The 27678-nt window shown below is 39.9% G+C and overlaps 3 protein-coding genes across 9 annotated transcripts in view; 1 reads left to right on the top strand and 2 right to left on the bottom strand.

Annotated features, from left to right (window-relative positions):
* Positions 1–27678, top strand: part of LOC141912530 (sorting and assembly machinery component 50 homolog B-like) — a 69734-nt gene that overhangs the window by 28236 nt on the left and 13820 nt on the right. For 2 of the 5 annotated variants that reach the window (XM_074803783.1, XM_074803786.1), the window contains exons 3-13: positions 10067–10174; positions 10504–10554; positions 11022–11280; positions 11575–11710; positions 13511–13594; positions 24459–24560; positions 24643–24730; positions 25370–25476; positions 25950–26083; positions 26811–26898; positions 26978–27178. In XM_074803783.1, coding sequence (XP_074659884.1) covers positions 11246–11280; positions 11575–11710; positions 13511–13594; positions 24459–24560; positions 24643–24730; positions 25370–25476; positions 25950–26083; positions 26811–26898; positions 26978–27178 — 975 coding nt within the window. In that variant the 5' untranslated portion in view covers positions 10067–10174; positions 10504–10554; positions 11022–11245. Of the gene's footprint in view, positions 1–10066; positions 10175–10503; positions 10555–11021; positions 11281–11574; positions 11711–12169; positions 12358–13510; positions 13595–24458; positions 24561–24642; positions 24731–25369; positions 25477–25949; positions 26084–26810; positions 26899–26977; positions 27179–27678 lie in introns of those variants that run through there. The other 3 variants (XM_074803784.1, XM_074803785.1, XM_074803787.1) reach the window with 3 other exon arrangements.
* LOC141913067 (2-hydroxyacylsphingosine 1-beta-galactosyltransferase-like) lies at positions 14245–23158 on the bottom strand. Of its 3 annotated transcripts, none has more exons than XM_074804513.1 (2): positions 23106–23158; positions 14245–16110 (listed from the first exon to the last, which is right to left on the bottom strand). In XM_074804513.1, the coding sequence occupies exon 2, from the start codon at positions 16108–16110 to the stop codon at positions 14569–14571; it is 1542 nt and encodes a 513-aa protein (XP_074660614.1). In that variant the 5' UTR covers positions 23106–23158; the 3' UTR covers positions 14245–14568. The 3 variants fall into 3 exon arrangements, with proteins under 3 accessions (XP_074660614.1, XP_074660613.1, XP_074660612.1); XM_074804512.1 differs by lacking the exon at positions 23106–23158 and adding an exon at positions 16548–16646; XM_074804511.1 differs by lacking the exon at positions 23106–23158 and adding an exon at positions 16412–16522.
* Positions 19891–22048, bottom strand: LOC141912851 (2-hydroxyacylsphingosine 1-beta-galactosyltransferase-like). Its single transcript, XM_074804267.1, has one exon. The coding sequence runs from the start codon at positions 22046–22048 to the stop codon at positions 20498–20500; it is 1551 nt and encodes a 516-aa protein (XP_074660368.1). The 3' UTR covers positions 19891–20497.

Here is a 27678-nt window from a genome sequence, read left to right on the forward strand (position 1 = left end):
CACTACGTGCATTATCAATCAGATGCCCCCACAATTGCCGGTTGATAAAAAGATGTAATTGGTACAACATTCACTATACTAGTAGTGACACACTCATTCAGAACGTTTAGCTTTTAGTGATTAACGCCGGATGCGCAAAAATAGCAATAATATATTATAGAAGATCTCGACGCGCGAATAGCAATAAATAGTGTCTCAAACTCAATAGTTTATCATGACAAGCTTCCCACGATTTTATATATGAATGAAAATGGAAAAAATATAGATATTCAGCCTCTTCCGTCGACGCTTTTAAAGAAGCTGTAGTGTAGTAATTGTCTGTAGGCTTTTGTTTTAATGGATCTCATGTCACTCACGATAAACGCTTAATGGATCTGTTGTATTTTATAGGTAATAAATAGATCCTACACACAAACTGCCCTCCATATTAATTATTTGTCATCGCCTTTATCGCAAAAATCCCGAATGGGAAACGCTTAAAATATTTCGAAATAGCTCAAAATCGATCTATCTAAAAGCCCTAACAATGATGAATTCTCTGTCCGAATCCAGTCACAATGTTGCTCAAAAGCTAATTTGACTTTACTCTTTTGTAAAGATATTTGACTCTTTGTCGGGACCCAGTTCGACAGGATTTGTAACTCGATTCGATTTTTAAATTTTAATGCAGAACACCGTAGAACCCTGTGGAACAGTGTCCACCTGCCAGTGGCCAGTGGCTCAGGGGTGGATCGGTTTCAGGGATGGATCCAGAGGAGTATTAGCCCCTATGTGAGAGAGTACACCTAATATTTCCTTTTTGGACATAAAAGTGCACGTTTTTGGGATGTGACAAGTCCTTCAAAATTGGCCTCTGGAATATCCGCCACCGAGTTTCAATTTACCCTGTGTTCGCCAAACGCAAAGACCCAATCCAATTTACGAACCTTAGCGACTGGACAGCGAAGCCAGTCACAAACAAGTCCCGTTCTAGATAGAGTCAATGGCAGTTTATGCGACGTGATATGACAGTCTCTCCCATCAGTCGCCCACAAACAGTCGAACTAACGCGTCCTATTTGCGACCAGTTGCAACTGACCGGGTCGCTATAGCAGACACGCGATCGAAGCCGCGAGCACACGAGCGTTTTTGGTCCGGAACAACTGTTCACACGGGTGCCAAACGTGTCTGTACGACCCGACCAAATCTGGCCCCCGACCAAAAACGTCGGACCAGGCCCGAGCCAATATTAGCACGAGACAAATGTTCGCGTTTGAATTAACATTGGGTTCTGATTCCGGAAATGACAGATTTCGCTTTAAAGAGTATTGTTTAGTATCGAGTGAGTGTGGTTTCACGGGCCACATTTGACCCAGGCCTGATCCGTGCCAATTTGGCCGGGGCAAAATCGTCTCCGTGTGACCTCGAGTGTCAACCTGCCGCCATCCATCTCAATATTGTGTGTAGCATATACTTAATTATATACAACTTTAATTAGATCGAGATTCTGTAAATGTGTGGATGACAAAACTACGGGGATATGCGTTTCAAATAGAAACTATTGAGATCGCCAACAAACCATCGATAGGATCTATGCATCTAATTCAAATCCATAGGTGCACCAGTACTATCGGGGAGCTATACAATATCCGATCCGCCCATACACACCTCCCTCCTCGCCCTCAGGGTATTCAGTCCGTCGCGCAGTACCGAACACGCTGTCGCGCACACGCCCTTTCATTCACTTTTACCCACCTACGCAAATGTAAACATGTCACATGACCTGTAATGGTTCATTCATATGAAACATTGATTGATCATTCAATAACTAACTCACTATATATACGTATGATGCATATACGTGCGTTCACAATAATTGCTAAAAACAGGCAATCATCGATAAAATGGTATTAGAATAGACAGAGCGAGCAATAGAGTCAAAGACAGGGGCAATACGAAGTCATAGGCAGGGAAACGAGTCACACATGGGCAATTCAATGCATCGTCCGTGTTGGCGTTTTTTGTAGATTAGATTTCTTTCACGACTCTTATATCAATTGCCATGTCAATGGATTTCAATGGCAATCAGGGTAGTCAGTGTATGTGAACTACGTTTGGGCTATATACCGGCTGCCGGTCAATTATAGTCGATACGATATATTCATATTAATACGCCGATCATCAAACTGTACTGGCCAGTAAGATCTGAATACGTCAGGTGTCAGTCACGTTACCGTGCGGTTCAGTCCAGCTTCCTGTTCACTATGTCCAGATATTTTATCGTTACTGAGTTTTTTTGTCATGCGTTGTTATTTTTCGAAGGCGTCAATAAAGTTTTCAAATTATGTTTCCCGTTTCCAATCGTCCCTGGCATAAAACAATCACGCGTGACGACTTCAGAATGACCCTAAACCTAACCGATCGGTGGCTCGATGGATGCTCAGAGCCCGGGTCCCGGTGTGCCCCAACCCAACGCGAACCACACGAAAGGGCTTGCAACAGCAAACGTTGTCAGTGCGGTCACCATTGACGTTTGGCGATCCTTATCATTCTAGAATTCGGATTTGTTAGCTTTCAGTGATGTACAATTCTTGCAGATTCTCCTTAAATCTGAAGTCATTACCCGCACCGGCCTATCGTCAAACCTCTGGACCAGTTACGTTTGAAACCCACTACAGAATTTAAGATTAAAATCGGATCTTATTCAAGAACTAAAATCAAACACGACGTTTCCAACACTTAGTAGAGATTTACCAGTACGACAGCACCTGACGAGTTCGAAACGTCCTGTATTTTCTATTTTGATTCTGTTCTGTATAAAGTGAGCTTCAAATCTGTTCTCCACGTCTGAATGTGGCTTTTACACTCTCGATCAATGAGTTGTTTCCATGATTTTGTGCCATACGCCATGATTTCACAGGATGTTATACAATTTTAAGGGATCTTCAGCGGACTTTTAAATATGAAATCCTGGACCGCGAGGCAGCGTACTGTTGTGGGGCGTCGAATTATAGTGGGGTGTAACCGATGCAGTATTATTCAAAAATACCTGTAATAATTTCATTACCACTTGAGTTAAGATTTGTGTGGGTGGTTTGTTTGGTTTACCAGGGTGTCGCTGCTTTAAGTTCAAAAGAATGCGAAAAACATACAGCTGTACAGTACTGCAAGTATAATTAACTTTATATGTTACTAGCTGAATACCCGTCCAATGGACGGCTTTCGCGTTGAGCGCATGTTGGTCGTGAGCACACCACTTCGGCGCATAAATGCCGAATCCTGATATTTTTGGCTAACGAAAATCATTCATTTTAATTGACCGGGAAATGAATCTAATTGCTTCAAATGTTTAGAGTTCTTGGAACCAACCCCACACCTCCTCTACCCCGTCTGACCTGTCCGTGGTACAAACCTATCGTTCAAATAACTAACACTAAATTCTGCCCCAGCCGCTTTTAGGCCCCTCGTCCTTGTTTGATCTTTGTACTACTTTATTGACCACACCACCCGTACGTCCACTTAAAAAGCCCGTTCTTTCAACCAACGAATTGCATGATATTATGCTTAAATTGTGGGACTACGATTAATCGAAAATTGCAGAGAGTCGCTCGACGATGATATTAGGATTCTGTATTTTCTATCACTGTTTGACATAATTTTTTTGATATCTCTCATATATACATACATTTTCTTAAGAGAGACCCTGTCAGAAAAGTACGTACATTTTTCTTTGACCCCCTCCCCGTACAAAGTTACTACATTATTTGTTTACCCCTTCCCATAAACGTATGTACTATTCGAACGCTTTCTTATAAAATTTATTACCCACGAACGCACGCATCCGCAGCCCCCAGAGCCATTCCAAGAGGCTGCGTTTGGGCCTCCCTATCTGCCAGTGAAGGGCAACGATTGAAAAGAAATAGTTGACTGCTGGATGTAATTACAAATAAACTGGCGTTTGTTTGTCCTGCCGGGCCGCTTACCGCGAATTGAATTCAATGTTAGAGCGCTATTAAAAACTTCAATCTTGCTCTAAAGTCGTTACCGTCGTCAAATATGTCACTTATAAGCTTTTTATCATTTATTATAGCCTACAGTGTTTTTTTTTACAATTATTTGAAAAAAATCAATGAAATGAAAAAAGATTATTATCAACACAGAATTTAGCGTTTCGGCAATTCAGTGATTCTGTGATTCAGCGATGTTCGAACACCCGTCTGTGGTATGGAACCATTCTAAGAAAACTGCGCAATGGGCCTGTTCCCCTCCAAGAACCATTCTGAGATGCTGCGTATGGACCGGCAACACGGTCAGAACATATCGCTAAGTGCAATCATACTAATTTTGGTCCTAAGATTACGTGTATGAATGTTTTAACCAATGTTTTAAACAACTCAGTGTGAGAGAACTGTGTCATGCACCGTTATGATGCTGCGTTGTGTTCCGAAGTCGGTCAGGTCAGTAAATTACTATAGTATTACTGCTGAGGTATAGTACGGTACTCACTGTTAGATGGCGAACACATCTTTTAACTTAAACCGAATTTAAGCCCGGGCTTAAAATGAATATTGTGACTCCCTCGGACCACTAATCTGTCTGAAACATGTAACTTGACGACGGGAAAAACTGGCATTGAGCATCAGTAAAAGGACGTTTTAATACATGCATTAATTTCCATACAATGTGTCGCGGTAAATACCGTCCGTTCTCTTTATAGTATGGATATTGAAAAGTGCAGCACATCAGAAAAACATTTATTTTATTCTACTCAAACTGTTAGGACAGAGAAACAAATAAATTCACGAAAAGAACAATCAAATACAAAAATTGCTTTTATTCAATGTGATACATGTGCAAAGCCTTTGGATAGATTTCACTTTTTATTCGGGGTCCGCACATCTGAATCCCAAATCATACACATACACTTACCTACAAAATCATTGTATGAAAAAAGGAAAATCTAAAATGTATTGGCACATGATCTTTAGTGGCTTGTGTTCCATTTGCACTGCCGCACCAGGTTCATCAATATCTTCACCCGAGCCGATAATGTTTTATGAATGAAAAACTGGGTGACAATCCTTGAAGCGATTGAAACCAGTTACCGTGGTATATAGCACCACTGAGTGATCGAGGTAGTGAGCTCGCTGCTGCTCAGCCAATCCTTTATAACGATTAATAATCAATAAAACATTGCATCTCGTATCTAACGACAACAATATGTCGACAAACAACGACTTCAAAATGTCGACGAGAACCGAATGAAATGGTGAAATCGATTCATAAAAATATATATATATATATAAATTTTCAATTGGAATTTACCATTGAAAACCACGCCAAAAACACACCTTAAAACTCTACACATATCTCCTCTCTCTCGTCTCTCCTTTCTCTATTTTACACTCCCTCAAAACTTCCATGTGGCTTAAAACTGAAAGAGCGGGTTTTTAAGTAAAAAATAACTGTAACTTTAAGACTTGGTTGAAAATTCAACTTGTGAAATGATCCTCAAATAAAGGATATTGGGAGCTCGCTTGAAATTAGTCCTAGGACATGCTCTCAACAAACATTTGAGTATAAGTGCATTTTTTTATCTGAGCCCTAATGAACAGCCCTTAACTCAGGAGACCCTCCCACCTTCAAATAGTAACTAGTCCGAAAAGGTCTTTTAGTACAATTATTTTTATTCAATCAGATTTATAAACTTATAAAAAAAAGATTTACAGAATGTCGCCCAATTTTGGGATTTGCCAATTACAAGGGTTCAATCTTCAAAAGAAAAAAAAATCAAGAAAAATCTTCAATTTTGCAATCATTTCCTAAAAAGGAACACGGATTTGAACAGAAAGATAACAATTCCATAACTGTCCAAAACCACACATCGAAACTGAATGTCAGACAATTAAAAAGCGCAGAACAACTTAAAAATCACAACACTAAAGTCACACAATAAATGATAAGCAACGAATAGTTGACATGTACGTAGTTTATAATTAAACAAACGAGAAAAAAGCTTCCATCAAGTATTGAATAATGAAATCATGTGAGGTTGACTCAGATATTTAATAATTAATAACACTGATGAAGCACATGCAGCAGTCAGCACTAATCAGAGTTTCACATGCAATGATTTATAAATGGGTCACATTCATATCTTACCGACAATTGATTTGTCCCACTCTTGATCTACCCGTTTCACTGCACTGCCGACACGCGGGATGAAATATCCATCACAATGGTCACTGTCTTACGCACAACAGGATATTAAAAACGACTGCTGGTGCGCATTACAGCCACTAATGTGTGTCTTTACCCCTGAGAGAGACATCGGTCTATCAGGACAAGGGTAACGCGACGCATGTTCACCTCATCAAACGGTCCCTAACAGCGCAAAATGACCTATTCGTTCTGGAACCGCCAAAAAACATTTGCAAACACCGGTATCTTCCCTGTCTATGAAACAAGTTTTCAAAAATTAACAATTGAAAAATAGATGGACGTAGAAGCACTTCAAGAATGCTCATATACTTCCAATGATTCCTGGCCTATGACGGTTGTCAACGGTAATTGATGGCGGGTGGCGAAGTATGGGACAAACTGCTAGCTGTCTGGTGTTTAAACATTTCGTAATGGTTGCTGTCTTACGCACAACAAAATTCTGACAATGAATGTTGTGCAATTAGATCAACAACAAACACAAAACGTGATACCACCCCGAACCACCACCCGACACCCGACCCGAACGACGGTACATTATACATATCCCATGTAGAAAAATCCAATTACCACGTATTCGTTATTTCCAACTATCTGAGAAAAATACTTATAACTGTAATTAATATATGAGTTTCAATTATAAGCATGAAGGTTCCAAGATAAACTTCAGATATATCTTAATTTCATTGTTAGTATGATCGATGAGCTCTATAGACATGTTAGAATGGAACTTATTATTCGTTCACGACAGTTATTTGGCTTATAAGAACAAACGAATCGAAAGAACCATTTGCACTAGTACCGTACCGTATGGCTTGTTGTATACATGGATTCTATGGTTATAACCAGACAAATTTTAGATAATTCAACCTATACTACTAGTAGACAATGATAGAAACATACGATGCTTACCCCAAATCGAAGATAAAGGCCGATTAGGACCATTCCTCTGACAATACACAGTATGCCGGTACACCGGTAAACGGAGCAACAGTTGTCTTTGCACCCATAGTACAGCGCCGGCCGACCGTCGAGCAAACAGGCAGCAGCAGATATTTAATAGCTAGTTTTATCTATACGCATATTTTACTCCCACGCATTTGTTTGCACTAAAGCATTGAAGTGAATGCACTGAAATAAATTTACCAGATTGTTTTAACGTTCCAGCTCGACTAGTATGAGAAACCCCGACTTTCCTGCAGCAGTAGCATTGGCAGCAGTAGCAGCAGCGGCAGCAGCAGCAGCAGCAGCATCTAGACAGCAGCATCCAGTCCATCCCTTCATTCATCCATTCATTCATTCATTCATATACTCATCACACCTTATCGATCGATACGATTCTTGACGTTCATTGGTTTATAGTAGTCACGTGGTGGTTCATTCATAATTCCAGTTCATTCTTAAATTTTCTGGAGATCGATTGGCTAATCAATCATTCAACCAATCACTCCGAATAGCGCTGCTGAACTCTCCTTCAAGCTCACTCGATCTGCCCTGACTGTATTTAGAATGAACAGGTGTATTTTATAGGTCTAAATGCTTTTTCTCTGCTGTATATCGTTAAGGCGCGCGCTGGTGTCGGTTTGACGTCATTCCAGGTAATCCCTTTTACGGCGCGTTCGGAATCTCCAGTTTAATTGACGTCATCAATCGGCTGTAGTATAGTAGTATTCTACTACGCAATTTACGTCATCGCATTCCGTGACATCATCAGCTAACCGGCAAAAAATTTCCTGAATTTTTAAGCGTGCCATTGGACGGCTTTAGTTACGGGATTGTGTTTACTGGTGTTTATTCCGGGTGTTTGTGGGTTTCGGAATGTGCTACCATTTATCGTCGCCACTTAGCTTCCTTTTCAAACAAAATTGGTTTTGAACAAATTCTGAAGTCCACTATTTCATTGGGCTTTGTTTTTTCTTCCTTACCTTATTTGTGATAATGTCCAATATTGTTACACATTTTAGGAAAATGAAAGTTTCCATAGGACTATAAAGACCAGTTGACTTCAAACCTTTCTAAATAATTAAGAAATTATTATCTCATGAAGAAAATGTTGGCGAGTAGATTTGTTGTTGTTTGAATCGGATATAACAGATTAAACAATGTACATGTATCGTATTACGTTTTTTGGTACTGTAATAGTTTGTTAACCGGCGGTATCGTCTGAGATATTTAAACAGCACAGATAGTCGAGCTAAGGCTTACTGAGAGTAGTCGAAGGCTTACGAAGATAGTCGCATTTATGAAACATTGATCGCAATTTTATATCAAATCATTACTAAGATTCAAATTAGTTTTGATGCCACCAGCTGTGGGCCGACCGACGACGCTATTATTTTAATTCACAGAGGTTCCGCTATCATTATTCATAGGGGCAGCACTGAACGGTTTTAATACAGCCTCGCTATTCTACTGTGGCATGCGAGGAATACGTATATTTTTTCTAAGTCAAAAGGCGCTTTTACGAAAATAAATCTTTGTAAATCGATTTATTTTTTTCCTTAAATAATTCTATTTTCTAATATACCAATGTAAGAATACAGTATATACACTGGCAAAGCGTCAATCTGACATTTTATGCTACATATTATTTTGGCGGGATATTTTAAAAACAACGAGGGAGAGGGAGAGGGAGAGGGAGAGGGAGAGGGAGAGGGAGAGGGAGAGGGAGACGGAGACGGAGACGGAGACGGAGACGGAGACGGAGAATGAGATTGTGTGTCAACGGCGAGTTGAAAATGGATTTTTCAAATAATTTTGAGACACTACTCATGATAAGACGAAGGTTATAATTTTTTAGGAAAGGAAAGGCCGCCGCCGACTAGATATAATCATAAACGGCCATCAAATCGAGGTAGTTAAGAATTTTAGGTATTTAGGCATTACTTTTAATTGCAATGTTAAATTCCCCCTCTGTAAAAAATCTATCGCAGAACACGCAACGAGGCGCTGTTTTATGTCCTAAATAAAGTTCAAAAGCATGCCCTCGGAATCGATACTGCATTTCAATAATATGACAGTATGATACTTCCTATTCTTAATTTCGGATGTGAGATTTAGGGAATTGAAATTGTGTCTATCCTAGAAAGGATTCAATTGGAATTTTTTTATGTACATTTTGGAGCTAAAGAAGTCAACTCCTACCATATTAATGTATGGAGAGTAAGGGCGTTTTCCACTTCAAATCATTATAAAAATTAGATTAATTAATTAATGGGCTAAACTGCGTAATAGCAATAATTATATCTGAAATATCGCATGTAATACTCAAGTCTGCGGAACGTGATTCCCGCCATGAATGGATAGTTTTTATCCAAACACGTTTTTATCCAAAACACGCTAACAACAAACGGTCTTGGACATTTTGGTACGACCAAATCCCGCATAACCACGATTATGTAGCACAAAGTCTGTCACTACGATTAAAGGACCAATTTATTCAATATTGGAGGGATCAGTGTAACATTTCTAGTATTGCTGATTCATATAAAATATTCAAAACGGAATGGGGCTTTGAAACTTAACTTACTCAATTGTCAGACGAATTAAGGATAACCTTTTGTAGATTTCGATGTTCGAACCACCGCTTACCTATTGAAACTCGGAGGTATCACCGTGTCCCACGTGTCGACAGACTTTTCACAAAAAAATGTACTATGCGAGTTGTCTGTGACGAATTTCACTTTATATCTGTTTGTCCGTATTTTGCGGATAGATATTAGCCTTAGCTATCACCTATCAAAAATAAAACAGAATTTTGTATCTGATATTGTATTGTATTGTATTGACATTCATGTTGTATTGTCTTTTTGCTTTAAGCAAATGTACTTTTGTGAGCAATAAAAATGTATTCTATTCTATATTCTAGTGTTTTTGAACTTCCGAAAGTATCGGTTCCTCGTTTTGGTATCCTGTTCTATTTGGTCGTTTACCCATGGAGCATCCTTCTCCTCAGTAAATAAAGTATCTTAACAAGGTATAAACTCCTTGATGATAGTTAAAAGCTGTTCAGCTGTTAAAGAATCTATTCGTCACTCAACTCTAGTTTGTTTTGAATCACAAATAGAATCCGCGCAAAATCTTTATTTAAGAATATGCTTTTTTGAAATTGTTTTTGTCAGCAAATCAACATTAGCCTCCGCTATTAGCATCACATGCCGCAGGAAGAGTTCAAAGGGTTTAATATAATTCGCGTCGTTACTAAAGAGATCAAATTTTTGTCCAAAATCTACAGCAACCATTTTCTAGATTCAAGCAAGAGCAATTTTATTGGATTTTATATCGGGTTTTTTCTTTTTTTTGAAGTGGGCGAGTATTAACTGCAACCGCGAGTTGTATGCATGCTAACGAATGTAGGTAAATATCCCCCGCCCCGGTAAAAATCCCAAAAGGTAAAAATCCCCCGGTAAATATCCCTCCTTGGTAAAATCCCCCCCCCCCATATTTGATTTAAGTAACATTTTCAATAAGATTCATCAATGTTCTAATGTTTAAAAACACTTGATAGATCATTCAAAATCCTATTGCACTATTCATAAACTCGTGACAGTGATTACTTCCATTACATATTATATAAAATACGACCACCGAACGTATAATAAAGAATGATTACTTTATGACAAAATTTCCATGGGTTTCCAGGCACCGGCATAAAAAATTGTCATATAAGATATGAAATTATATTCTGTGACTTTTAGCAAGCAACATGCAAGCTTCATGCGAAGAAATATAGTGTTTAAAAGTAATAATACAAATAATATATGTATTCATGTATTCCTAAATATTGTTTTAAAAAGTATCTAATTATTAGTTTTTATTAATAGATTTTAACCTCACCGATGGTAACCATATCCAGGACTTCCAATACCTCAACTCGAAAAATGATCTCCTGACTTTCATGCGCCCGTGTTCGCGAACAACATTCGGCAGCCAGAGGCACGGGCTACATTTTCGGGGCTTCAGACAATAATTCTTGCCGGCAGATTTTAATCAAAGTATAGATACGTAGAATCTATAAATTTCCTGAACTAACAATTTCCTCCCGCGAATGCTGACTTCAAATGGAATTGTAAAAGAAATTCGGTAAGTCCTTCGTACCGCCGGGCGGCGCCGGGGCCGATCGTCGGGCGCAGCGCTATTCTTCCGAAGCTTTTTCCCGTCGGGCCTATTTTCCTTACTTTGAAGACCAATCCGGATAACTTATCAGCCTGTTGAACGTTGAAGTGCAGTCTTTTTCATTCCCTCTGGTCCTTTATCATGAAGGCTTAACATTTTTCGAAATCGGCCCCGGAACCCGATGATGCGGTTAGTTGAAATGGATACAGCTATGTACAGCAAATAACAGATATAAGAAACGAGTCTTTTTGTTAACTACAGGTCCCACAATCACGGAGTGGGAGCACGTGGTGTTGCAGTGCAACTGTTCGGGCTTACCGACGAATCATTCCCTGATCGGATGTTTTTTAGTCGGTGCCGGGCTCAGATTTCTGACAGCGGAAGCGCAAGTAATGTTGTGAGTTTTTTTGTCGGCCTCTGTGGGACCTTTGCTCTTCCTTAGTCAGTAACCTGTCTGTGGTTTTGTTTCACGATCGGATATTTTCACAAACCACGTTGGTATAAGCCCATCCGATTATAAAAAGCTTACCACCAACGATTAGGTAACCGTAACTAGCTCTTTCTATACTAGATGAGCTAGTTACGGTTACCTAATCGTTGGTGGTAAGCTTTTTATAATCGGATGGGCTTATACCAACGTGGTTTGTGAAAATATCCGATCGTGAAACAAAACCACAGACAGGTTACTGACTAGCTACTGTGCTGCCGTCCCTTCGGTTTTATTATTTTGTTCTTTTATCCTATCCACATTATTTTTACTTTATTGACTTCACACTCGAATGTTTTTTATTGTAAGATTTCAGAGTTCAATAATGTTCTATTCTATTATTCTATTCTTCCAAAAATTAAAATGCATTGAATTGACTTCAGTTCCGATTCGGTGTCCGTTTGTTCCGACCGGATAGTTACGGTTCCGGATTGTTCCGATCGCGTTAAACTTCCGGGTTGTAAATGTGAAGATTTTGATTTGGCCTTCAAAAAATTTTAAAAACTTGAATTTGTGGACTAAAACCTATTGACACAATGGGTACTGTTCATGCAAAGGTAAAAATCCGTGATTAAGATTGGTTTGGGAATTGCGTTAGTGTTAAACTGAACCTAAAATGCGGCAAAAATAAATCAAGAAAGCACAAGTTAGGCTAAACTAAAACTGTGAGTGTGATTGTGAAGAAGTCGAAGAAGAAAAACTGAAAAGACATTAGTCTTCTGAGACAAAGTCCGAACCCTCGATCCTCTCTTCTTCATTGCTCGATGGATTCTTAGCCACACTCTGATAATCGACTCCACTGGTCCAAGGAGGTTCCTACTCCTAGCTACCCCCTGCCCAACACCAACTGCAGGGGAGGGGGATTCCCAGTTGTCCTCTGCTAACTTACTCCAGGGCGGCTGATTCCCATCCTCCCCGGCAGGGATTTAAACCTGATTGCATCAAGATTGCCACGATACAAAACCCCGCCAAACAAACCGAGTGCACAGCTATGCGCAGCTTATTAATTAGACCTTGTCATAATTAGCCAATCAGATATTTTGTTTTATTTTAATCCAGATTTTGGTTCTTTTGGTTCTTCCGTGAAATTTACCTCAGCGATTATACAACAAGCAATCTGATTGGTGCCGCAAGTTTTCGTGCAGTAAACTGTGCATGTTCCTGCGCACCCGGTCTAATGTGGCAGGATTTTGTGCTGTGGCTGAGTGTGACGATGCCATCAGGTTCGAGTTTGAATCCCTGCCGAGGGAGGATGGGGGATTCCATGCTGCCCTAAGCCAACCATCCTCCCACGGCAGGTAAATTTCACGGAAGAACTAAAAATGGGAAATTCCGGGCTATAATGGGATATCTGATTGGTTAATAATGACATCTTCTAAGCTGCGCATGATCGGTCTAGTGTGGCAGGGTTTTGTACCGCGGCAATCTTGATGCCATCAGGTTCGAATCCCTGCTGGGGGAGGCTCTGTCTACCAACTGACTCCTGGGCGATTCTGCCAAGGCCCAACTGACTCGGGATTCCTAGCTACCCTCTGCACTACACAGAGCTGGGCCTACCGGGTAATGTCCGTTTATCTCTTCTCCCAACATTGCGTATATGCCACATTTGAATGCAGCAATGTATCATATAGGCCTACTACAGAGACATCTCGTCCGTAGCCAGAACTAGAAATGTGAGATATAACTTGATGAATGGCTTTATTGTTTCAGTCTGTGAATCCCAGAAGTCAAACTTTCAGTGAAACTCCTCAAAGTCAAAGGAAAAATCGTGAAGTTGATCTGGACAAAATCCCGGTAAGTATTTTACTGAATTTCACCACAAATCCAGGAGACTGACAGAATTTATTGTTGATCAAAGGTTCTCTGAACTCCACCATTAGTCAGTAGAATGCAACGTAAAACCCACCTCCCTAGGTGGTGCTGAGCGGGGTTGCAGGGTTCATAGAGGTCCTTGAAAGTCACGGAATGGCCACTTAAATCCTAGAATCATGGTATCTGCTTCAACATGTCAATACATTTTGAAGCTTTTGGTCACATTTAATCTATTGTATAGGCCTACATTATATCAGATCTGGTCATTGTATTATTTGGTCTGGTACACTAGTCTGGGAAGAATGACAGTCAGTGGAGTACGGGGATCGTTTTAAGTGGTCATTTTAGTCCAGCCGAGGACCTGATTGATGGACAGTACTTATTATTTAACAGTTTGTACTATTCGAATCAGGTCATGGAATTGGGGTCAAAAAGGTCATTGAAAGTCACGGAATTAGACTGGTCAGGGAGACTATGAACTCTGGGGTTGTCAATACTGTATATAAACAATTGACAGTTTCAAATTTTTTGATTTGATAGTAGCAGTATCAAGAAACTCCTCCATGTGCAGTGAACACTTGAATATCGTTCAATATCACTTCAAATATTGAATGAAGTTTGATTTGATAAAGCAGATCATTTTATTGCGTACAACTACATGATGTATCTTAATATGATATAAGCATTATTTTCATGGGTAATAATCACTTTGAATTATTGACAAAAAGCATAAAAATCTGCTCATGCTAAGATGACAGGCATACTATCACAGTACTGTCATGTGTTGCCACTGCATAGCTTCTCTGCATTTATTACAACTCCCTTGATAGATAACATTTATGAGTTTGTCGTAAAGAAGGTTTTCAAATAATTCATTTTAACAATTTTAATCTGATAACATTGTGTTTAGGCGGCATAAAAATTGACGTGTAATATAAAATCAGCGGTAGTAAATTTCAAGCCGTTTTTTCTTTGTTACGAGGCGGACTGCAGCATTTACGGTAAACCGACCTTAAACAAACGTATAGTAAAATGATCGAAACTATCGTAATCAAAGCGAACAACAAAATTACATCGATGAGTAATAATTGAAAGAGATACAAATCTTTAGATGGCGGCTGAATATGTTTAAATCCGTGTTTTAGGACTCCGTCTAGAATCTTCCCGGCTCGTACAGATGCGAACTCTTTACTGCGATAAATCAGCGACGATTTGTGAATGTTTTTACGATACGTTGGGTTCGTGATCACCTCTTCGATCGCGGCGATCAATTCCTCGGTTGTCACGCTCGTGATTTTGACCCCCAAACCGTAACCGCGTCGCTCGATTTTCTGCGCGTTAGCCGGCTGATCTCCGTAGAAGGGTATCCCTAAAACTGGGACGCCGCCGTACAGAGTCTCGTGAAGTCCGGCGTTGCCGCAATGAGTTATAAACAATCTGGTATTGCGATGAGCGAGAATGTCTCTTTGCGGTAACCAGTTGACGATATGGACGTTTTTCGGCACGTTTTTCATTTTCTGTTTGAATTTGAACACGAACGTGTATCGGGGCAGAGCTCGCATCGCCTCGACTACTTTATTGACGTACTCCTCGGCGAGGAACGATACAGTTCCGCCGAACGAGACTAAAACTAGCGACTGATTCGCGCTATCGGCGATGGTTTTAAACTCACCGGTCAGCGGTTGAGTCGGCCGCACGGATAATCCGCCCACGTGGAACACGTGAGGCATCGACGGAACCGGCACGTCCAATAATTCGTCGACGTCGATCAGCCACAACTTCGAGTCGCCCTGTAACCGTTGGTAACTCGGGCACGGTGTTTGTCGACAGTATTTCTCGTATCGCGAACTCGGATCGGTTACCCAGGAAACCAAACCGTAGCCGAGCGTCGCGAACAATGTATTAATGACGCGACCTCTAAAATCTAACGCTTCGACGTCTGCGTGTATTTTGATGGACGGCACCGCGAGCGTCGGTACAATCTGATCCGGCATGACTAACGTCGTCACCGTGCCGTACGGTATTTTCAATTTGTCGAACAAAATATACGAACACTGCATGAAGAATATTCCGTCGGCTAAACCGAAATCGAATCGACGCGACAGCAACGTCTCGAACAGAACTCGATCGCCGAGCAACGTCTCGCAAACCGGTCGAAACACGTCGACGGCGAATCGGATTTCGCTTAACGGATTAGTCGCCTCTAGCGACAGCGTCAGGAAGTCGCGTTGTTTTTGTCCGTCGGTCTCGTAGAGGTACATGTCGTCGGGCGCCTCGTACCAAATCACGTCGACGCTCGTCCCGGCGAGTATCGGAGAATCTCGTACCGTCGTCGGGGCGATGAACGATACGTCGTGTCCGTACCGTTTGACCAGCTCGTCGCCGATGACGATTAATTGTTGCATGTGACTGGTGGCAGGTGGCGCTATCAACGCGACTTTAGCGGAGTGGATACCACCCAAAGTCATCGCCATGACAACTGCGACGACCGCTTTCATCTGAAATGTTATTTTTTAAACGAAATAAAAATTCTGATTTCTTTGAACGTCGGTCAAACTTACGTTTAAGTCGTGGGATACAACAAGTTTATACATTTTACGTGAACTATGAGTCGTACGTGAGGTGGATCTCTTTGTTGGAAACTACGACTTATAGACAGACTTTGAATCAAGGGAAAAACAGGATTTTGATGATTAAACGATTTTAAGGTGACAACAACTTAGATGAGTTTGACTGTAATAGACTGATTAACAATTCCACGAGTCATAAAATGAGCCCTTGATCAGTCGGTATACATACCTTGTTTTAGGTTCCCCAATTTGAACTACTCTGTGCTGTTATATATGCCGTAATGGTAATCATAAACATGTCTACAGTTAATGAATAATGGGGTTTGGTGTCTAGGTCTAATAATAGTCCAATTTTATAATCTAACCTTTTTCTGTATACCGGTAGTCGTATATACAAAGTCCAATAGTCTCGGAGCGAGCGTATGTTTTCTGAACAGTTCTTCAATTCATATACTCTAATGCTGTACACCACAATAGACTAATGTATTGAAATACCATGAGATGATTTTTAATACTGTCTGAGGGGAGCAGAGGGAGTATAGTGGAACGGCACGTGTTAGTTTTTCAGTCTGTTGTGTTTGTAACAGCTGTCATTGCGAAGTTGCCATTATCACCTATTTCAAAACGATAAAGCCTCCAATGATCCGTCAAATTTCCATAGTCTTTACCTTTAAGTAGTAAGCAATACTTTCAGGGACTGAGCACATACCTCCCGTATTACGATGTACTGAATTCTTCAATGGATTGTCTTAATTATAGCCTACATGTATCTATCTACCTTTGACACATCGTCAGTTCAAAAACTGGCTCAGACAGAATGAAGATGGCTGACTGGTAGCCATTGATGTTCATCGAAATCAGCACTTTTTACTCATTTTTAGCCCACATGGGACTTTAGTCCCAGCGGGCTATTGCGTTCACTTTTCGTCCGTATGTCCGTAGACAGAATTATTATTCCCAGTTATTTTGGGAAGTTTTGAAGACGCTTCAAGGTAACGTCTTGATATTTGGGTTACACATGTATCTACCCTAGACACATATTCAGCCCAAAAACTGCCCCTGTCAGAATCAAGATGGCCGACTGGCAGCCATTGTTGTTCGCCAAAATCAGCACTTTTTACACATTTTTGAAATTTTTGAGGGAAATTTTGAAGACGCTTTGATCAATTACCTTGATCTTTCGGATATATGTGAATCCCCCCAGGGCCCATCAACATAACAAAAATTGGGTCGATCAGACTCAAGGTGGCCGTCCTATGACCTTTTTAGTGCCAAAAAATGTTAATTTTGGCCCAAATTCTGAATCCTGTAGCTTCCTACTGGTTTATCATTTCTCATTGCAATTTGTGATGGGTATTCTTTGGAAAGGGATGTTTTATACCTGAGACAGGTATTTTTCATCAGCCAATTATGACGCAATTGGCGGCCATCTTTGTGTCACCAGTACTCATTCGTAAGTGGGAAAACGTTTTTCCACATTATATTGATACCTAAGCATATTTTGATACCACAATCAATTAGAAAGTTGTAGCTCATAACGTGTTCTATGATTGTGGTGAGTTTCAAGGTAATTGGATTTCATATATGGCCACCAGGGGGCGTTGAATAATACAATATCTTAGCATTTCTTTATTATATTCGTACCTATGCATATTTTGTAACCACAATCAATTGGAAAGTTGTAGCTCATGACATCATCTATGATTGTTGCGAGTTTTAAGGACATAAGCTTTTCTATATGGTCACCAGGGGGCGTTGAATAGTAGAATAACTTAGTATTTTTCTTATTATATTGGTACCTAGGCATATTTTGTTACCATGATCAATTGCAAAGTTGTAGTTCATGACATGTTCTATGATTGTGGTGAGTTTCGAGGTCGTTGGGTTTTGAATGTGGTCACCAGGGGGCGTTGAATAGTAGAATGACTTAGTATTTCCATATTAAATTGGTAACGAGGCATATTTTGTTATCACAATCAATTACAAAATCGTAGCTGCTGACATGTTCTATGATTGTGGTGAGTTTCAAGGTCATTGGTTTTTGTAAATGGTCACCAGGGGGCGTTGAATGTTGAAATTGTTAGATTGTTGAGCATTTGAAACCACTTCCCAAATGGGCATGGTGTCCCTGGACCCCTAGTATAAGTTTTCAAGGGAAATTTCGGAGACACTTTAATCAATTGGGTACCCGCAAAACCAACTGTCCGGCCAGATAGATGAGCAGTAGGTTGTCTGTTGTTAAAATAAGTTCTTTTTCGATTAACTTTGAAACTGGGTTTTTAGACTCCCAAATCCATATAATCACAGTACCCACCAAATAGCCTATACAATACTGTCTTCATTCTTCTACTCGGATATTGTTTTAGTTTTCATTAATAATTGATTCATTTAAAAGAAAAGTTCATTCAGTTTTAATTGAAATGTAGAAGAAATCGAACGCGGACGCCCGACTATCTACTTAGCAACACCTGGTGACCTGCGCGCCTGCCATATGTGGAATCCTTGATTGCCACAGTAGCACTGCGGGTACACCATTATCCTGATCTTTCATGTACCGGTAGGCCTATTCCTATAATCATTAGAAAATCAGACCTAACAAGGCCTTCATCTTTAGTCTGAATTCTCAAAGGTCTCACGTTTCTTATGGTTTGCCAGAGGAGGGTCAGCTCTTTTAACGGATCAAACGGATTTTGTATGATTGGGTTATTGCGCAATCAGTGCCCATCTCAATCTCGACATCAGTCCTCGTTGAAAAACAGCCGCACCCCAGGAGATCCTCATCAAATTGCAACAACACAATATATTTCTATCTTCTTCGGAAAATATCAATACATCTATTTTCAAATCTCTAAAAACACATCAAATATGGCTCAATGTATTTAACAGTATATTCAGTATAAAATATGTGATGATGTAATGTCCAACTAGCATCGTTCCATCCATTCCATACGTCATTCGATTCCATCCTGAGAGAGTATTCCAAACACACATAGTCTATTTTAGATCTCCAATAATTAAGGGTTAGTTTATCTTCACAACCACAGCAATATGATGAATAATCCTCAATCATCTTTTCTATGAGCATAGTAAGTATGGTGCAGTACAAATGTTTTTTATATCATAAAATGCCTATAAAACCACGCTGCTATTTACATATTTGACTATTCGACATTAAATATTATCTCGGTCAAACTTTAAATCCCATTTTTCTCATACATTCTTTATGCGCTTCTATTTCGGGTGAACAGTTCTCTTCTCCTTTTTCCATGATGCAGGCGTCTCTTGGTTTCCTCGTTTCGGGACACGCGCAGCATGGTTTACATTTCGGTTTCGCGCTCTCTCCTCCGGTTTCTGCTGCTGCTGCAGCCTTAGTTTCAGCCTGAACTAAACTCATTTTATCACTGGATTGATGTATTTCTAAAGCAGGAAACTTTATGAACTTTATCGTGAAAAATAATTTTCTAAGTTGTATAATGTTCCTTGACCTTGAATTTATGGGGTAAAGAGTAAAACACGGATTTGAACTGGCATTGGAAAACGCGGAATCGGATTTGGACTAGGACTGCATTGTATTTCAGCATGTTGCAAGCCATACGTTTTCTGTCGTAGAAATTAAAACAACTCATTGCTATTGATGATAATAGTAATGTTGATATTATTGTCATCGTTACAATTTATGATATTTTATTTACATAATAATTTACAACGTTCAAATCAAATCCAAATCCAACTAATCTATATAAAACATATTACACACTTCGGTTTAAACAACTAATTCATCGCACCTGGTAACGTGGGTTTATAAGGGACAAATGAATAAACACCCAGGACCCAGTTCCACAGTTGTGAGTTAAGATTTAACTCAGAGTTAGCTCATTAAAAATAAATTTATTTTAACTCAAGAGTTAACTCTTAACCCATGACTGTAGAACTGGATCCGGGGATCAGTTGCTCAGAAGTTGGTTACAGTTATTATTGTTAACCAGTGGATAAATGCCATACTTTCGCGTCGTAACCATGAAGTTTGTCGAGTGGTTTACTAGCTCTAAGCAACTTTTGGGCAACCGGCCCCAGATTTTGCCAAACACGCAAATGAATCAAAAAACACATCATCATAATACATGTGAGTTGATCCCAGAAACTGTGAACATAAATCACTGGCCCGGACCTTGAGTTCTAGTCTTGTCGTATGCCACATTTACTGTATTATACATGATCACTGGTCCCAACTAATACCAACTTCTAGTCCTGACCACTGGTCTGGACTGAGCTCTAGTCCAATTGTTTTCCGAGTATATTGTGTCGATACTGATGTTTATTCGACGTGCTCAGTTTTTGGCGAACGTTTGTTTTTAATCTTAGACCAAATTGTTGCCGTTACTCTGACGACAGTCCGATGCAAGGCGAATATAAGAATCTGCAGAACGAACAATAAACTGCCGAAAATATCGAACATCAGGAATTGAGCTGTCGACATGTAGTTAGTGGATGTTTTCAGATGTTGATCCCCGTATTTCATCACGTGATCAATCCAATACGCGGCTTGGTCACGAGGATGAGGTCTCGATTTAAAGATGGCCGACGCCTTGCCGATATTTCTGGTGAAGTTGCTGTTGTTGAGCAGTTCATGTATCGCCGATTGGAGGTCGTCGGACGTGAATTTCTCGGTGTCGAGTTTTAATCCGTAACCCTTGACGACGACGCGCTCGGCGTTGTACATCTGATCCCCGAATAGCGGTAAGCCTAACATCGGAACGCCGTGATACAGAGCCTCGCTCTGACCGTTATTGCCGCAGTGAGTTATGAACAGACGTACGTTCCGGTGCGCGAGTACGTCATTCTGCGGTATCCAGTCGACTATTTTAACGTTCGACGGTATCGTTACGTTACCGGGGATACGATACACGAGGCGCATCAGTATTTTCTGTCCGATTCGCGAGAACGCGTGCATCAACTTCTGCGTGAACGTTTCCGACACGTGCGCCATCATCGAACTGTGCGTGACGACGATGGCGCCGGCGTCCGCGGCTGAGTCGAGGAAGTCTTCTAGTTCGGTCGGCAGCGGTTTCGGCGCCGCGGCGGATATGCCGCCGATGTAGATGACGTTCGGTTGCGAGGGCCGCGCGCAGTCTAACAGATTGTCTTTATTGATCAACCACAGTTTCGACTGCTCGGCGATCTCGTACAGCGAGCCGTGCGGCTCGTCGGCGACGAAACCGAGAAACTTTTTCTCGTCGAGGAAAATGTGCGGCACGAAATTCTCGAAAAACAAACTGTACAAAAATTGTCGCATGCGATTAGCGAACGTGTTTGATTGTTCGGTGATCGAACACGGCCACGGCGTAACGAGGGGGTGGGTCTTTGTTATGTACGGGTAGATAACAGTCGACATACTGACGAACGACACGTTCAGTTTATACGGAATCAGGTGATTGCAGAAATACAAACCTTCGACGATCGCCATATCGAATCTGTAACCGGCGAGCGTCCGCATCAGCGAATCGTCGCGAAGTATCGTCAGGCAATCGTGTTCGATTCTCGGTTTCATGACGCGCGCCACGACGGCGTCCGTCCCGCCTCCCGCGATCATCACCTCCGATAGATCGCGTTCGTAATTGTCGATCATTTCGATGGATTTCGCGTCGGACGAAGCATAGCTGATCACTTTCACGCCGGAGTCTCGTAACTGTGGAGGTTTCTTGGCGTTTTCGTCCATCAGAATGAACACGTCGTGTCCGATGTCGATGAGACCGCGCGCGACTCCGCCCGATTCGGATAGATGTCCGCCCATTTGCATCGTCACTATGACGACGCGTTCTGCGTGTCCGGCGACTATCAGCAGACTGATTATTATCGCCAAATTCATTTTTAGAAATCTTTTTCTTTGATAGGCAGAAAAAAGTCGTAGTTTTACTTTTCTATGAATTAGGAGTTTATTTCGAGTTTCTCCGGCCAGATTGATTCATTACACTCCAATTTTTCCTATTGTTTTACTATATGCTTAATTATATTTATCAATTTTGTATTTTTATATTCAGCGCATAAATTATTACTAGTTATGCGCAATATAACGAATAAATTATTATTGTTATTATTGCTATTGTAATTATCATTATTCTCTCTAAACTCTAATAACGACACGATAAATGATTTAACGACGCGTTAGGAGTTTTGAGCAACCAGCCCTAGTTGTTCAATTCCTTCTTCGTTTCTAGAAACTGCTAGTTTTTCTTTTCATGAAATTTTTCATCACGTTAAGTCGATGTTTTTGTGGCTCAAAATCGTCGGGGAAACGCACCAAATCTTTAGCCTAAATTTATTCTCAATTCTCCAGTAGTCTCTACGAATAATTCATCATCGCGTTAAAATCTGATTCTTGAGATTCCGTTTCTCTACAAAATAAGTTTAATGATAAAAACCCCGCGAACACAAATAGGCCTACTCAACACAGTTGCATCAGTATTTTTAGTAAAGAAATAAACTTATGTAATGATATAATAATGTTGAAGAAAATGTTCAATGTTTTGTATCTAATTTACAGCGAAACGAAATAGATTTAGAATAAAAACCGTTTCTGCAACAAGTTAATTATTGTAAACGTCAAATATTTCAATAACAAACAGAAAAAAAACCATTGAATTAATTGAAAACATTGTAAATGTTTCCAGTTATAAGTAACTGTCTAATTCAATTGAAGAAAATACCCACATTATTGAAGAAAAACTAAGAAGGTATTTGAACTCAATTCTTTAATGTGTCATTTTCAAAAAAAGATTGAGCAATATAGAGCCTCCTTTAATTATCTACTGCTCTCTGGAAATAAGTCTGTTTTTCGAAAATTGCTCGTAGTTCTCGAGTTCAAAAGTCAAAGTCTTCTTAAGTTTGTCTTTAATATTGCGTGGTTTTTTCTTCAGTTCTAATACCTGTTCTATAGAACTTGGCCACAAATTGTTTTACCGTGTCATGCATGTCCTGTCTGGTGGATCCGATCCTGATAACGCACTGCTGTCGTTTAGTGATTGTTTATATACCCGCGCTCTCTAACTATTATCTTTTATGTAACGCACATTTTTCATTGGTTGAAAGTTGCGCACGCTATCTAATCAGATAGCTAGAGCACTTCTCTTGTGCGTGCAGGCTGTTTGAAAACAAAGCGTTACGCTGGTTACCGTAACTGAATAGATTATCTAAATGGTCATCATTGTTGCGTGCGAGGATCTTTTCAATAATTCATCGAAAACAGAAGTTTTTTTCAAATTATTGTTTCCAGAATAAATGATTATGCGATGAATTGAAATGAGACAATTTTTTTATCGGGTCTTGATGAATGATAAAAGAGTCGTAACGTTATAATAAAATATGTACTCTTCATTTATAAAAAAAAAGGTAGCTTATGTCAGGGATTATTTTTTTTCAAAAATAAGTTGTGGACGTTTGCCAAAAGTGTTGCTGATAATTGAAAAATTGATGACTCTATGATATATATGTTGTTAACAAGGTTCAAATTTGACACATTTTCAAGTTTTTCGTTCTGTCTCGGTAAGTGACCTCTACAGCTACATTCTGAAGCTCACCGCAGCTCGGACTATCAAACCGTACATCCTCTTTTTATCCAATGTCTGGACTTTAAGTCCTTGTGCTGTTTGTTCTATTTCAGAAATGAACGTTGAAGGTTATGATATCAATAAGTGAAATTCAGAACAGTTTTTTTCGAAAAGTATAAGCAAACATTCGTTCTAAGTACAGGTTTCTATTCTTAGTTTGTAATGAGTATTTATAGGTTTTTATCAAATGTAATTGTCTCGCGGAAAGACTGATGGTCTAGGATGCAATGCACAGGAGACATCTAGCCATTGTGTAGTCTACTTTTTTCAAGTGTCTCTATTGACCGCTGTTTAGAGGTCGTGGCAATCTTATAATGATATGATCAAGTGGTTTGAATTTTAGAGGTCGTAGCAATGTCAAAACAGTCTGCTCGTTCGAAATTCAGGTATTTTTTATCCCACGATTAAAAATGATTATTAAAACGATGTCTGAATTATTTAGAGGTCGTCGCAATGTCAAACGTGAACGGGTTTTATGGAGTTTACATTGGTTAGATTAGAATCTACAATATTATGATATTCAAACAATGTCATTGCGTTTTTGCAAACTACCGCAAGTTGAACAACGACTAAATTTCAACAATTGATCATAACCATTTCGGCAGCCGTTATTCGACGCAATATTTCAGAAAATATCTCTGATGTTTGTGAACTTTGTTTTTGTTATTTAAGGCGCGAGTGCAAAGAGTTTACGTCGAGGGTCTTCAGCGCACAAAAGATGACCTCGTCGCTAGAGAGGTGAAGGGTGTATTTTCGGCCAGTAGTTTCAGCGAGGTAAAAAACGAGTTCGACTTCAAAATTCACCGGGCTTAACTCGAATGTGAATCGTTTTTCTGCTATTTGAATTTTTTTTCAGGTAGTTGAAAAGGCGAATGAAGCTCGCTATAAACTTGAAAAATTGGGCATCTTTAAGAATATCAGTTTGACTATTGATACAAGTAAAGGTAGGTACTGTCAATAGCTGAAACCAGTCTCTGCTCCGGAGTAACTGCTCAGCATTCCAGTATCAGGCCACAACACAGGGGTGGGGGATTGTTATGGGTCCCTCTCCCGGAAGAATTCTCTCCTATGATTTTATTGCCACCCGATATCGGCCATCAGAAATAACATAATGCATCCTATTATATCCATATGAGCTTCGTTGATCCGCGAGTAATAAGAGTAACATGAGAACCAATGTGGAACTGCGCGGGCGTGATGAGTACCGTGGTTCAATCCACCCGTGTGAAACTGCACATAGCACAACGAGAGCATTTATATAGGTTCTCGATTTCGATTTTTTTGGGGCAAAGGTGATAGGAGTAACATAAGACATTCTTACCATAAAAAGGTCATAGTATTATCAATGTTTGACACATATCTTTCCCTGAAAGTGAAACTAGTGAATCAGTAATCAGTTAACTCGCCTCACTCGGACATGGCCAACTCGGACAAAAACAAAATCATTTTACTGACTTAGTAACATATTTTCCTATCCTTTACATGGGACCGATTTTTCCGGTCCCAGTTTTTCCGTATAGTGGTTAACTGTACAATGTCAATATATTGAACCGAACTGGTTTTTATTGTTGTGATGATTTCAGGAAGTGATGCCCGTGAAGATGGTTACGATGTTATATTCGAAGTGAATGAAAGCAGACGTATTACTGGTGGTATAAACACTCTTATTGGAAACAATGACGCTAGTCTGGTAAATGACTCTACATTCAGTCCTACAGTATTTCTGAAGTCGGCAATTTTCCTTATTATTCAAATGCAAATTTACTAAATATTTTGGGTGAAACCTTTTTAACCCAATTGGGATTTAAATGTGTTTGCTGCCCGTGATGAGACTTTGTCATTGTCGGTGTACTGGGCATTTTGCAGGGATCTCTTCATAATTGAGATAGCTTTGCGGGAAACCAGAAGAAATATCATTTATGGGGTACTTCAAGTTAGGGTCAAATCATATTTTATAGTTACATGTATTTCACAACATGCAATCTTTAAACTACATACCGCAAAATGAGATGAGATTTTAAACAAATATGCAGCAGTCGTTAATGGCAAATGCAATTGCAGCATTATTCAACTGAATATGATCCATTAATGTGTAAGAAAATTATACAAATATTTTAGAATGAATAACTAACAATGTTGTGTCCTCCGTTTTTTTGTTTGTAGTTGTTCGCCCTGAAATTTCCGAATACGTTCGGACGAGCGGAACGCTTCAATATTGATTATACTCACGGCACTAAACACAGCAGTGGATGTAACGTCAGTTTTATAAAACCATTCGAACTCAATCCAGATGCAAAGTAAGTTTGAACCCGAACCCGACAACTCTTTTATCATAGACTTGGGCCCGGATCCCTGCTATGATATGAAATTGGGGAATTCAAAAAATTTGTAATTTTCTGTGTACTCAGCGCTGAAAATCAGTAGGCCTAAAAGCAAACCCGTGTTTATAGATACCAAAACAGGCCCGAATTCATCAATATGTAAATGTACCAAAAATGTACCAAAGGATTATGAAATTCATCAAGCTTCAGGCCTAAGCTTTACTGAAGTAGCCTTGCTGCGTTTACAGGCCTATTAGAATTATTTCGAACCGATTCACACTGTGTGTATCAATTGTTATAGTGTTTCAAGTATTTGTGATGTATTGAAAAATGTAAAATCTAACTTTTATCTGTTCAGACATACGTAAAGTAAAGTAAAGTTTGTAAAGTAAAGGTTGTATGCTGTTTTTGATTGCTTATGCTGTACCTGATTTTACGTTCATGATTTTAAGTCTTATGTCTATTTCAACTTGACTTGGGAGGACATCGAATGGCCTCGCTCAGTCAGTTTTGGTGGTACATACCTGATATAGATCTTTAAAGGGCCAGAATGGGTTGGCAGTTGAACTAAAAGATTGATTTCTTTATTCAGCCTCTTTCAATGAAGACGTCCTCTCAGGCCAAGTTGGAATGGACGTTAGCAATCAGTTATCGATGACTATATTGAATTACAAGGTGTTTATTTTCTCTATTTTCTTCGTAGGATATCAGCGAGTATTTATGAGTCGCACGGAGAGTATCCGTGGAGCGGTTTTAAAGAAACCGATCGAGGAATCAACTTCGATATCAGTGTAAATATATCAATCGCATGGTACCGATAAATCCTCGACTGCAAGGGGAGGAATGTTAATTTGTTTTATTCCGTTTCAGTTTCCGTCAGCTCTTGGCTCGCACAATCTAATGTGGGAGGGAGTTTGGAGAGAATTGAATCCGCTCGGTAAAACAACGGCGTTTGCGATCAGAGAACAATGCGGACATTCGCTGAAATCGTCGTTTAAACATATATTCCAACGCGACGGTAGAGACAGTCGAATAATTCCAACTGACGGTTCATTATTACGATTGATACAGGTAAATAATAATCATCATACATCCTCCATCATCCATCCATCCATCCTCCATCCATCCTCCATCTATCCTCCATACATCCTCCATACATCCTGTGTCTGTGTTAGAAATAAAAGAAGAAAAAGAATAGCTCTCACAAGGAGAACGAGTGCGATTAAAAACACTTGTGGTGGTACAGGGTTTACGGTCTTGGCAGGGGTAGTGAGGAAATGGATGTCCTGAAGGCTTCAGCAGAGGGTGGGAATGTGGCTTGGGCCGGGAGAGCATTCTACTGCACTATAGTTAAGGGGTAGAATGAGTATTGGTCACGGGTAGTGCGCACCTGCCTCAATCTTAATGGATGGCCTTGGCGTCGAAGGATGGGTTGCTCAATATAGGTTGGAAGTTGAACCGCTAGCGTGAGCCGTCTATTATGTTGATGACTTATCCAAATGACGACTTACGCTTATCAAACTGTATTGGAAATACAGTAGTAAAATACAAATTTGGATTAAAAAATATTG

Source organism: Tubulanus polymorphus, chromosome 11, assembly GCF_964204645.1.
Source record: "Tubulanus polymorphus chromosome 11, tnTubPoly1.2, whole genome shotgun sequence".
Lineage (NCBI taxonomy): Eukaryota > Metazoa > Nemertea > Palaeonemertea > Tubulaniformes > Tubulanidae > Tubulanus > Tubulanus polymorphus.